At 34.0% G+C, this 14,787-nt stretch overlaps 1 protein-coding gene across 1 annotated transcript in view; it reads left to right on the top strand.

Annotated features, from left to right (window-relative positions):
• Positions 1-14,787, top strand: part of LOC144433297 (atrial natriuretic peptide receptor 2-like) — a 40,051-nt gene that overhangs the window by 9,048 nt on the left and 16,216 nt on the right. Inside the window, exons 2-7 of the mRNA XM_078121604.1 lie at positions 213-514; positions 7,097-7,232; positions 7,572-7,799; positions 8,406-8,484; positions 10,636-10,753; positions 12,712-12,861. Coding sequence (XP_077977730.1) covers positions 213-514; positions 7,097-7,232; positions 7,572-7,799; positions 8,406-8,484; positions 10,636-10,753; positions 12,712-12,861 — 1,013 coding nt within the window. The remainder of the gene's footprint in view (positions 1-212; positions 515-7,096; positions 7,233-7,571; positions 7,800-8,405; positions 8,485-10,635; positions 10,754-12,711; positions 12,862-14,787) is intronic.

Below are 14,787 nucleotides of genomic sequence, written 5' to 3'. Positions count from 1 at the left end.
CAAATGTTAACTGACATCCAGTTGATACATTAATGCGGCATAATATATCATAGGAAATGTTAGATGATGATGATGATGATGATGATGATGATGATGATGATGATGATGATGATGATGATGATGATGATGATGATGATGATGATGAAAACATTATTGTGTTCTTTATTAAATGTAAACCTTACATATGATTTTCTCTATTTATATTTCTATAGTCGTTATAATCTGTTCCTTCGGTGGCGACGTAAGAGACCTGATGTTGAATGCCTATGACCTTGACATGATCAACGGTGACTATGTATTTTTCACGCTTGATTTATTGGCGGATTATCATAAAGGCGTCAACACGTGGATGGGAGATGACGGGAGAGATGCTGAAGCTGAATACTCTTTCAATGCCATTCTTAATATTCATCTAAGGACCCCTCATAATGATGAATACCATGCCTTTGAAGATGAAGTGAGAAAACGACTCAAAGAACCCCCGTTTATTTACGACTTACCTAACGATGAACCCGTGAGTGCTCTTCGTAAATATTTAGTTTGTAGTAGGTCTTAGACAGTTATTTACTTATTATGACTTATTTTTGAAGATTTATACATCTATCTACATTCAGTTTGCATACGTACGTACGCATGCACGCACAATACATATAACATATGATGGGTTAGATGAAATATTGTATGGAGTATCTGATACCCATAAGCAATGAAAATGGATATATAGACAGTGAGCAAATAGTCGTTGCACACTTTGCATAGTAACATTAAAATGATGTAAACGTAACATACACCAAAAACAGGACAATAGGAGTGATATGTAATATGCTTGGGGGAGGAAAATGCCATTGAGTGCTCATTGAATGATGTATTTTGTTTTTCTTTTTATAGCTTTGAGAAAGTGTCGCCATATGGTTTTTGCCCTATTTTCCCATTTTTAATGCCCAAATGGGACAGTGAAATTATTTGCATTCACCCAGATACATCCCGAAAGCAGGTTATTCACGGCAAACTAGATGGTGATCAAATAGTCGTTTGACAATTTATATAGTCATATTAAAATGATGTAAACATACCATACACAACATAAATGATACACGATATGATTGGAGGAGGAACACATCGTCTAGTACTGGCCTTCATCGAATCTAATAGAGATCTATCTTACGTCTAGCTCTATGAGATTCTGAGAAGAAGTTTCAAATTCAAACAAAGTCACCCACACAGTCATTAGCATCATGTCTTTGTTAATCAATCACAGAATTCTACCCAATAATAAGTTATTAGTGGTGATTACGTAATATCTAAAAATGGCACATTTGTCAGTTTTTCCTTATACATTGTTTACCATTCTAAAAGTTGAGGGATTGTTCATTTCCATGAACAGCTTGTGGTTCAAGATATCTTATTTTCAAATTAGCCAGACGGTATATGTATATGTTATTTGCCAAATACCGTTCCATATCTTGCTGCTCGAGGTAATTTTTCCGGTAATAACGGAGAGCCGGAGGCGAGCCGTTATACCGGAAAAATTACCTCGAGCAGCAAGATGTGGAACCGTATTTGGCAAATAACATACTTATACGTCACCTGCGACTACGAAAATCAATTTTTGAATGTCTAAAAATGCTGTTTCATTTTAAAATAAAATCACTTCCGCGTTATACTGTTGAGCGTAGTATCATGCACCACTCCGAAACTGCAATGCGGTTGTTTACACGTCAGCCTTAACTTCATCATCCAATCAGAGTGCGCGTTTGCTCAGTAGTATGACGTATTGTTTACTATTTGCATATCACTCAGCTATATATTCAAACTTATAACCATCAGCTGAAAAATGAGTGCGTCTTTGTTTTGCGTACTGTATTCCATTAAATGTACGAACATGTTCGTGATATGCTTTCTTGTTCTAGTTAAGCAAAAACTGCACCCTCTGTGGTGGTAATTTTCATATCCTTCATAAATTTAGGAATTCATGTTTACGATCGCGTGACGACCGCGAGTTCGACGTCACTGGACTTTCGCCGTTCTGTGTGGAATGTTTGGCTTTTTCCCTGTAACATGAAAAGTACAGTTCAAAGACTTGTTACAATGTATACAACGGTGATATTTTGTTCGGTTGACAACAAATTTGGCATTGGAAATGCTGGTTATAGCTGTATTTCTAGTTGTCTGCTAGATTTGTTTACAAGGGGACGTGCAGTGATCACGTGATACAACAAGCAAAAATACGGCTGTTGGTGAAAAATACGCCTGTGTATCTGCAGGGCTCTTGACCAATCAGAATGCGAGATTGGTGACAGGTGACGTATAATAGAGATGATTCGATACCTCGGTGGCATTCAGACTAAAGAACGCACCGTTCAGTTCCCACTAATAATTCGATATATTACAGTTGCAAAAAGAATTAAGAATATTTAGCCATACGATTTGTTGCCATATTATCCCTTTTTAAACCCAAAATGGAGTAATGATCATAGTTTGCGCCATTTAGATAGATCATACAAGCAGATCATGCACCAGAAAACTTAATTTTCATATGTGAGTTGCACAAACGATTTGTCAAAGACTGTAAACATTACATTAGACATTAATTCCATATTGACGTGTGCGCGATAACCAAAAGGTGTTTTGTACAGTACCAAGTAGCTAGAAACAGGAGAAACGATAGCTTCACCACAGTAGAGTATGGTTTTGTGAATCCAATAGAGATTGATAGCAAATATACTTACAAGATATATAAATATCACACAGTAAAATGGATTTATTTCATATCTTGCCATGTATTACAAAAAAATACATTCGTCATTCATTGATTCATAGCACCAGGGGAGTGGACCTGAATAAATAATTCAAATTGTATTAGAAATGTATCACCCATAGGACGTTTGTAAAAGTTTTCTATGACGGAACATGATGATTGATATATATATATATGAAGATCGCATTCAAGCGTGAAACTCTGAGTAACGGCTCCGTACCATAACTTGTGTATTTTGTATATATATATATATATATATATATATATATATATATATATATATATATATATATATATATATATATATATATATATATATATATATATATATATATATTCCGGTGAGTATCAATCTGCTAAGACAGTGCTCTATACCGCAGTGGCAGAGCGCAATAGTTTTGGTAGTACTGGAACTCTTTCTTGGTTGTAACTCGGAGTTTCACGCATAGTGCGATCGTCAGACAACTCAGAGTTGTCCGACAATTTAGAGTTGTCTGACGATCGCACTATGCGTGAAACTCCGAGTTACAACCAAGAAAGAGTTCCAGTACTACATATATATATATATATATATATATATATATATATATATATATATATATATATATATATATATATATATATATACATATATATATATATATATATATATATATATATATATATATATATATATATATATATATATATATATATATATATAATCAAAGTGAGTTGGTTGGAACTTGAGGTGCTAAGTTGTAACTCCGAGTTTCACGCTCAATGCGTTCATCAGACAATATATATAACTTGGTGAGTATCAATCTGCTAAGACAGTGCTCTATACCGCAGTGGCAGAGCGTAATAGTTTTGGTAGTACTGGAACATATATATATATAATCAAAGTGAGTTGGTTGGAACTTGAGGTGCTAAGTTGTAACTCCGAGTTTCACGCTCAATGCGTTCATCAGACAATATATATAACTTGGTGAGTATCAATCTGCTAAGACAGTGCTCTATACCGCAGTGGCAGAGCGTAATAGTTTTGGTAGTACTGGAACTCTTTCTATATATATATATATATATATATATATATATATATATATATATATATATATATATATATATATATATATATATATATATATATATATATATATATATATATATATATATACGTTGCGTGTTCTGTATGATGGCATGAGTAGTTTATTTCACTTAGACAAAATGTAGCAAGAAACTGTACTCATTCTGTGTTATCTTAAAGTTAAGCATGGCCAGTAACTTAAAATTTCTAAGTAATGCCCTCAAGAAAAGGGAATGTCAGTATGACAATTTGTTTGATTCCACTACAGTACTATCGATCATGTACCATTAAACGGATATCAAATGTCCACCATGTCTCCTTTCTAGATATACATGTTTATAAAGATGACAGTTTTCCAATAATCAAGATCAATTAAGACAATCAAGCAGAACTAAAGGTGTTTTCAAAAGTGAAGAATGTCAACTCGATGATATCCCATTTAGAAATGTAAATAATCCAAAGGGGGTTATTGACAATGTCTATTAATACTTTCTGAAGTAGACAGACCAGAAAAATTACTTTCCAAATAAATAAATGATGGCATGGAGTCAGCGCGTTGTACGTAAACAATTCATTCGTATGCTCTTATTTAACCCTATGTCCACAATTATATGTACTTAGTAAAGTGTGATGGGCAACGTCGTTAATGTAAAAGTGCAACTCGATTTTTAATGATTGATGACTCGTGTGACTATTGTATATTCTGGTAGACACATCATAATGGAAATATGTATGTACGTATGTATGCATTATGTATATGTGTGTGTGTGTTTATGTATGTATGTATGTATGTATGTATGTATGTATGTATGTATGTATGTATGTATGTATGTAGATATGTATGTATGTAGATATGTATGTATGTATGTATGTATGTATGTATGTATGCATGCATGTATGGATGGATGGATGGATGTATGTATGTATGTATGTATGTATGTATGTATGTATGTATGGATGGATGGATGGATGGATGGATGGATGTATGTAAACGTATACACGTACGCACGGACGGACGGAAGGGTGGATGGCTGGAGGATAAATACAAAACAAATAGCACATTTTGAATCTGATTTTATATAACAACCATCTACAAACTGAATGCATCTCGTAAGGTTTTGTTTGACTATTTCGATAAAGCATTCTTCAGAGTGTTTTCGATAAAGCATATGTGAACAGCCGAAGCGTCGGGTAATTTTAGATAAATTTTGGAATAATTCTGGTCTATTTCTTGAACTCCAATTAATGCTATTTTGAACACCTGTTTGTAATATATCGGATCCTTGAAGTGGCCTGAGTTTAATTGTGCCAACGTCATCTGAGAAACGTTGTTAAAATCAGATAAATGGCAGGTGATGTAAATGATATTGATGAAAGCCAACCATTTGATATACAGCTTTGCAGATGTTTCTATTGTATTGTTGTTTAGGTCCTAGTTATTCATGATTTTGTGTATATTTGAATATGAATACCACTCACACAAGGTTACAATTACTGTTAATACATTAGTTGTTGAAAATCAGCTACTAGTATTTCATGCATAGATATGCACGAAGCTTTTACCACAATGTTATCAGTTCTTTCGGTAACTATTACAAAGGTGTGTCCAAATATTGTTACAATCCGATCAGTGGAATGATCGTGTATACAAGAACGGACGGACACACACAGTCACACAGACACTCCCAAATATATGTATGAATGTAAGTGTCTAGCTGGAGAGAACATAGTCTATCTGCTAGACCTCGGATGTTCTTCCGATAGAATACGACACACGACCGAATATCGCTATCGAGGATGCCCTCACTGCGAACTTCGTTCGCTTATAGTATCGAAAGAAAGCCCGAACGTCAAGCAGCAAGACTAGAGAGAACAGTGCTCGATCGATGCAAATATTAGTAGCAGAGCATTGAAGACTTAATTCAAAAGAACAAGGATGTAACTCTGAGTACCAATTTATTACATTATTGTTATCATCATTATTATTATTATTATTATTATATATATATATATATATACACTATCTCAACCCACTTAGCTAACTCTCCTTACAAGAGTCATAGATGGAAAATAACGGCTTGCCTGATACGTCATTTCTACGATAAGAACAGACTTGCTGTTCCAAGTACAACAGTGAGTGAGTGGAAAGGGCTTAGACAAGATGTGCAGTTTGAATTTCAAAAATAGCTCTATTATAGTAAAAGTATAAGTCTTTGTTGATTAAGTAAAACGAATGTCACTCAGCAGCTAATGGCCTTCTTACTTTCAAATATTTACCCAATTGAGTCGTTAATCCTTACAAGTTCATCTCTTCTTATCTAATGGACATGATAATAGAAGTCGTTTGGAGAATATCACGGAAATCAATGCATTGGGTTTCGTACAATCTTTTCACTTTGCAATCAATGCACGTCAAAATAACTCGAGTACTAAATACTGCCTTGCTTATATTGCGCTACATTCTCCTTACTGTACAGTATTTTATCGTATTGTATGTACTGTATATATCTGTATCATTCTGTATTTGTCATGTGCTGTTGATCGCTTTAGCAACACCAAGACATATTCCTTTTCGATATTGTAGTCGTATTGGTCAATAAAGTAATCTAATTTAATCTAATCTAATCTAATCTAATCTAATATCCAGATGTCTTAATTGCAGTAAGGTTATACATTGACTTACATAATTGTTATGCAATGTATTGCTTCGTCCTACAGAAGTAATCAAATACATGAAATTCGTCTGTTTAACTCATATGTCTTTGCTTCAATGGTACTCAATGTATCATATACAACTTCTAATTCTGCGCAGGTTATTTTCGACGTTTGCAATCCGATAATATTCAATTTCTACAACAACAAACTTTTTTCATCAAAGAAATTGCGTAAATTTACCTTATCAGGAATAATGTCTTCCAGCCTATTTATCACTACTGTGTAATACATAAAATGTCATATGTAATGTGGGTTTTTGTTCCAATGTACAGTATGTTACTTTTGATACTTTTGCTAAAAGTTACTTTTTTTAAAAAACACAGACATTGTACCTTCTACTTAATGGTTGGTTTTATCAGTAAACAGTGTAGCGAGTGGCAGGTTTATCTTGAGTGAAAGCTTGATTTTGAATACGTCTAATGTTACTTTGACTTTCCACGATACCCAATATATGGTAGTTCATTAAATACTCAATATCGAGGCACAAGCCTGGTCAGACATTTTCGTCACAGCGATCGATTACTCACACTGCTTACTCAGCTGTTCTGAATTCACAGATTGATGTCCATGCTGGGCCATTATATGACGCTGTCCTATTGTTTGCGATTGCACTACATGAAGAAATTCAGTACGGTGGCAGCGAACTCGACGGATTTGCAATAAGTCGACGAATGCGTAACTTGTCCTTCCCTGGTAGGTATAAGTTAATGTTAATAGGAAATTGCAAGAGGGAAATATTCTGCAGAAGAGTTTATTTCTATAATAATGATACCAGTTATATGAGATGTATGATAACCTTTTGTATGTTAGAATAAAATAGGCCTGATTATTGACCCATTATTAAATTGAATTGATATTGAGCTGATTTTATTCTTCGTCTTTCTCAATTACATGATAGATGTGGAACTGGGTTGTTCTTCGAGGTTTGAATTCGATATTAGGCAAGTCACTTTAGCAATATAGTTGAGTTTAAGAATATAGACAAAGTGTTGTTGCACTCACAATCTAATATTCACAAACTGTACATTTTAGGAATAGGGCACACGGTGTATATGGACGAAAACGGTGATCGTAGCCCGGACTTTGCTGTGCAAGATTTTACACACCATCATTTTGAGGACTTCGCTGACTACCACTCGTATAATGGTTCCTTTGAACTTCGTGAGCATTTTGTAGTGACCTGGCCTAAAAATGTAACTTCAGCACCCAAGGATCACCCACCCTGTGGCTGGGAAGGAGAGTTCTGTCCCGACAACAGCAGTAAGTAATAATAAGTAGTAATACACACATGTAATAGCAGTAACTTTTACACAATTTATTTGATAGTCTGGACTTGTCAAAGTCCATAAATACACAATGTATGTTACTGTAGATTGCATATACAGCAAATAATAATGTATGTGAGTGTGTGTGTGTGTGTGTGTGTGTGTGTGTGCATATAATATATATATATATATATATATATATATATATATATATATATATATATATATATATATATATATATATATGTATATATATATGTAACTTTAATACCTACATTTTAGCATATATTATATTTTTTATTACTAAAGTCCAGTTTGATTAAAATCAGATATAGGAATACGGCTAGGATTCCTATATAATATACTGTCTTCCTTCTTATCGTCACGACACCGAAAATATACGAAGGAAATACAGTTTAAGAAAGGAAATGTGGTCATAGTCCTACATCATTATTTAATCAGACTGTGCTAATGTCAATAAGCTTTGGCATCCAAAGTAAAATAGGCAATTTGTCCTCTCTGTAGATGGTTTAAATAAGTATACATATACAATGTAACTATACATGACATTAACTTTTGCTTTTCTTTCTTTCTCTTGCAGAAACTATAATCCTAGCAGTTTCCGGTACCCTAGGGATTGTCGCAGTTATCTTTGGAATTGCATTCTACGTTTGTTACAGGTAGGAATTCTGTAACAGCAGCATTAGTCACAGTAGATATTTCAGAGGGCTCGAATTTTCAAAATCATGTCGCTGGATTGAGGGATATTTTTTATCCTATATTGGAATATTGATCTTGCCACCGTACACATGTTACATGGTAAAAGTTTTAGTGTGACCCATTCCTAGAATAAGCTTTTGGCATAAGCAATGCGTATAACAATAACATTTAGTTTTTAAAGTATGTAATCATTTAGTTTTTAAAGAATTTATCGGGTGTTCAGTTCAAGTGGTATATTGTTCCAAAAGAGGAACGCTGTACAACCGACATTCCTGCTCGCGAGAACGCATGCTCACCATATGACTGTGTACTACAAGATACATGACGTAGATTTTTGTTTGTGAAAGAATATTTGCATTTATGTGTTTTTGTTTTAAACATTTATTCTATACAGGAATATGTTAAGGTATGTACTTCATGACAGACTTACCGAACTAAACAATTAACCATAATACTAATCACTTTAATATCCCTGTACCAACCTGACAGTACTAATAAACTAATGATCTTCGTGTTACTATATAGTCAATAAGACATGTGCCGGGACATCCCTATCGCCATGGCCAGAACCACACGACGTATCTTAAAGATGTTAAGTTCTATTTACTACGTTAACCATGGACATAACAGGCAACATTTGTATTGTTTGACATAGAGACATATAACTCTATAGAAGTCACAAGCAGCTGCACTGAATTATCAACAAAACCTTCGCAAGTAAGATTATATTGTGAAGGTGCAAGAGCAAATGTATTATTATATACATGTTAACCAAAGATCATATGTATATTCGATGTAATTTTAAACAAATGTGGTCGTGACAGGCCTAGAGGCTGTGCACACTACACGCAGTTTGAAAAGCCAGAGTGAATTTGGTCGATAGAAGAGACTCACAAAGTCGCAAAATGCCCTATAGAGTACTACGTCATGAGACATTCACCGAGATTGATATGAAAGTGATGTAGTATATCCCTTGAAGAATTTGGTTAATAAATTTGGTTAATAAAATCGTCGATATCGCCTGAAAGACAGTAGGGTATCATGGTATAGATGACATAATTGATCGGACAAAATACTCGATGCAGACGACGGATTTGTCTCCATTCATCCGCCATCAATATGTCAATGTTAAGGGAAAAACATATTTTCTAATATTTTATCATTTCTAACCAAACATTTCCCTTTCTTCAACTCCCACTCTCGTTTGAATTGCACAATTAACATTATAGCAAAGTATATTTCTGTTTACGAATTAAAGTAGTTCCGACAATATTGCCATATTTCTGACGTAAGAGGCACACGAAAATGAAAGTATTAATTTCACATTAACCTACTTTGACGTCACACACTGGGAATATTAACATAGTGTCTTAAGTATGTAACATTATAGCTTGACTTAAAGAATACGCATACCAAATAAACTAATCTAAAAAAACTTAAAGGCTTGTGGTTTCAAATAGTGTGTTTGTTCTTATAAAAGATAACGTAGTAATTGTCATGTCTTGAATATGGGTTTTAAGGACTTGATGCTTGAGCTGATAATCCATGCGAGCGAATTTCCAGGAATCCAATGTTCTGGACTTAACTATAAACTAAGAGTGTGTTCCTTGCTTCATTTACAACACCAGAATAGTGACATTTTTGCCGGTTCCGAGATGCGCGTGTCCCTATAAATGCCAAGAATTTTGCATGTGGAGAGGAAACGGTTGTGCACACATGCTGTGTGTTTATGTGGGGGGGGGGGGTCTAAGACCATACTATGGTTTAATGATGGAAATGTTATTCAGTCATTTTAAAAGAAAACAACAACCCAAATGGTAACCACACAAAAAACTTCGTTTCACGCAATGCATCTTGGAGCCGTTAAATCAACTGGGATGATTGTGAGAGCAATGTCACTCGTCTCTCCAAGGAAAGTGCCGATTCACTAAGTAATTCTTTGATGTGCCACAAGTCATGTGAACGACGTAATGTGACTCAGAAGTGACGATGAACTCGTCTTTTGCATGATAATTTCAGTAATATGTGATTATAAACCAACGTGGCTTCCGTGTATAAAAGAAAATAGCATATATCAATTCATTCAGAGTTGTATTTCTTTCCTCCTCAAGGAAAGCCAAACTAGAAGCAGAATACTCAGCATTTCACTTATGGAAGGTTGATTATGATGACATCATTTTCCATGCTTCAAACTCGTCAAGTCTTCGACTGAAAAGAAGCAGTAGTAGAGTAAGTAAACACAAATACCAAATTTGTTATCAACTTTTATTTATTCCGTTCGAGACTTTTATAATAATAATGACAATGATAATAATGATAAAGCGAATTTATAATGCGCCTGTTCTCCGAAGAGTTTGAGTGAGGATACGTATGTATGTATGTATGTATGTATGTAGGTAGGTAGGTAGGTAGGTAGGTAGGTAGGTAGGTAGGTAGGTAGGTATGTATGTTAAAAACGTCGTTGCTGTGGTCATTGACAATTTGGAATTTACGTAATGCAGAAAAAATCTATGGTATCTTCTTCTTATCTAACTTACATAACAATTTCTATGCGGTTTCATCAGTTAATTGGCATGCTGTCATCCTGGCATCCTATAAATTGAAGTCCAAAGACTCAATCAGCATGTCATCCATCAATAATTAATGAAGATTTGAATCTTCCTCACAAATTCCCATCTATCGTTACCTATTGTAACAGTTGCCGATTTCAACCTACAAAGAATATGGATAAAGAACTACCTTTGATTTGATTCAATTTAATATAGCTCATTTTCAATTTAAAACATTTTAATGCTGGCGCCAACACACATAAATGGTGCAATCACAAATTTGACATTTTGCAGACACTATGTGTCTACAAACCTTAAGGTTATAAACCTTGAAATATACCTTGAAATATAGTTCAATCTTACATATGACGAAATATGTATTTTCCAAATAGGGCACATTGATTTCTCTTTGTTATGTCTAAATGGGGATTGATTTTCTGTAATCTCCCACTTCTACAATACATACATACATACATACATACATACATACATACATACATACATACATACATACATACATACATACATACATTCCTAACTAACATAATACAAAATGTGTCGTTTAGCCTGAAAATAAAAACCTAGTTTACTAACAAGACTCGAATGGTGTATAAACACAAACCAAACAATACGCGATTTAAATAAAAACCAACTTGTTTATGGTGCCTAATTTGTATAATCATTTAACAGATATCAAACATACTTATTTTACATGCTTTGAAGGCGATGAAAATGATAATATATATATATATATTACGCCGTACGCTGTTGGTCAGCTTAGCGCTTCACAAAATTATCATGGAGTTCCACTTCCACCTGTCACTGGTAACTTCCGTGAGAATTGCAATTCATGATTACATTTTACAAATTCATTTCTTTTTGCTTTTGAACATGTGAATCCTTAAGATACATCGTGGTGTCATCAGTCTAATTAGCGCGTAAATGTTGATTTTTACTTCTTGTTGAATGTAATGCCTAGTTCTGTGTCTGTTTTTATCTTTTATACCCCGCCCGTTCAATATCTCTTTGAGGTTTGATGGACATTACACTTCAAATACTAGGACACAGACGAAAGTCTACAGTTTGGTTCGTATTCTGCAATTGTTGAAAATCCATTGAACGTTGGATTGAACCATTGCATTGGCATTACTGTGGGCACACATAGCATTTTAACTTAATTCGGTTTACAATCAGTATAACGTATATTACTCTGCTTGCTATAATATTCCTTTTGGTTTTTTGTAGAACCTTTGAGAAAATATAACTTTATCAACAGAAAACTGCTGTCACATTGTCTACCTAATTTGTATTTTCCCTCATTATTAGTTTAGAATTTAAGACATTAGTAATAAATACTATCAGGATTGTGTTTTTGTTTATCATTATTTGTTAATAATGCACTGTCCATATTTGTTCAAATAAACATTATACTAACAACTCTTAACACTAACAAACATCAATTTCAAAGAGTATCATAAGTTTATTTCCTTAAACTTTCTAAAAAGCATGGGATAAGGTAAAGGCGATGCGAATTCATTTCTAGATATATTTACGTTCACACTTTAATAGAGAGGTAAAACTTTAGCACTGGTAATTGCATGAACACATACCTCCTGTAACCCTTCTATCTCTCCTTAGATAACTCTAGGCCTCTCTCTACAAACACTCAGAAAGTCCGTCGGATGCTCCAGTACAGTTCACTTGTCAAGGGACCGAATATCTGTAACGACATCAACGACAACGGTTGGCAATACTCACCAAATATTCGCAATAATCGGATACTATAAGGTATGTCAAATTAACGTTGTTATGTACATTTTCAGGGTAACAACAGTTCTTCTAGGATATCCACCATGTCCAGAAGTAATGCTGATACAAGGAGTGAAGCAACCACTGCAACTGACTATCAAGTTTTCACTACTGTTGGTTTGTATAAGGTAATGGAGTACTCCACGATCTATAAAAGTATTTTTGGTTCTGTCATTTCACGATTTCACATCACATACATATCGCTTGTTTACCAAGGAACAGCAAACTCTACTTCACCTTCTAATAATCATAAATGGTCGACTGCTGCCTTATTGGACTTAGTAGATGTACATATGACTTCTAAGTGTTTATTACCTGCAAATATATAGTCATGAATATTCATTGTTCATCTAGTACATATGTACGTTTGCTAACTCCCAAGTTACAACAGTTAGCCAGAACTGAAGTGAAGTGAAACAAGATTTCCAATTTGATGTTCTTAATAATCGAGTGAAATTTATGTGAAGTGACATAATGAAATGACTCTGAAAACCCAAAGTTTAATGAAATACCTTTATTTCCTGGAGTGTCATTTCCCTTTAACAAATACTTTAGAAACTCTGATCGGGGACATACAACATCAAATAACAGACATCGCGTCATTGGAAGTATTGGATGTAGTATAAAAACAGGTTAAAACAATCACTAAATATTTAGACAAATTAACGTTTCGAGCATTACATTACTTCAATGCCACTATGAAGTTGGATAAAATGCATTATCAAAGCTGACCAGCCAGACATCCACACCGTTAGATACCCCCCTTTAGATACTAGTATAATATCCTAAATTGCAACAAGAATTATATGAACCTCTTGGTGCCTGGCTGTCTGTATTGACTTGCTTCTTATGTATACGTGTAAGTGCTAAGCTTAGAAACAGTAGGCATGTCTCATGACGCGATAATAATGTCATAGCCAGTCACTGTCTGTAACATGTTCTCTGCTATTTCATATGTTCTCTTTGTCTGAGCAGCAAGAGAGTATCTACAGTATCAGTTGACAAATCAAGACATAATACAATACTGTCTTACCATACTCATAAAAGACTTATCCGATGTAACGGTACATCTTTTACATTTTATTATCATCTGATATAAAATGTAAACCCATTTAATGATTGTCTGGTACACAACATCTTAACCATAAGATGGTCATATTCTGTTCAAATGATTGCGTTCCCTACGTTCCCAGGAAACGTCATCCGTTCGTATCAACATCATGAAAAATGCCTGAATGTAAATTTTAATTTTGGAAATCCAGTGTATACACTGAACCAATTTTAAGTGCTAATGATGCACAGCTGCAATATCTTGTAACGTATGAGACTTTGATTGGTGTTCGCCTATCCCTTATCATGGTGTCTTACAAGAAACAATTTTCATTATTTTATCCAAAACAAAAATGTTTGTTTCATTTTATTTATAAGATAATATGCATACATACTTGTATATCTGACTCTGAATATGAAACACACTTAGCAATATTTGTCAATAAAGTACATTTCAAAATTTTAAGGTAAAATTATACCGGATTTCAAAATGGCGGGATTGCCAGATCCTAACCATCATGATGTTTGGGGTGTTTTTTGTTGTTGTTTTGTTTTGTTTTGTTTTGTTGTTGTTTTTGGGGAGTTGTTTGTTTTTGGGGGGGTTTGTTTGTTTGTTTGTTTGTTTGTTTGTTTGTTTGTTTGTTTTCTTGAATATGAATTATTTTCTTCTAAATCAAAATATACGATGTAAACTACTTACTTTAGTATTAAAACAAGATAAACAATTTGTGTTTAAAAGTAATATGTAGATTATTTATCCCATTGAGAGAGAAACACTGCATCTTATACTTGACCGTCGATGATTTATGAATTTCTATTTTTTTAAGAATTTTATTGTATGTTTCAAAAGTAATA

Source organism: Glandiceps talaboti, chromosome 3, assembly GCF_964340395.1.
Source record: "Glandiceps talaboti chromosome 3, keGlaTala1.1, whole genome shotgun sequence".
Taxonomy (NCBI): Eukaryota; Metazoa; Hemichordata; class Enteropneusta; family Spengelidae; genus Glandiceps; species Glandiceps talaboti.
The sequence above is the reverse complement of the archived record's forward strand: the minus strand, read 5'-3'. Positions and strand labels throughout refer to the sequence as shown.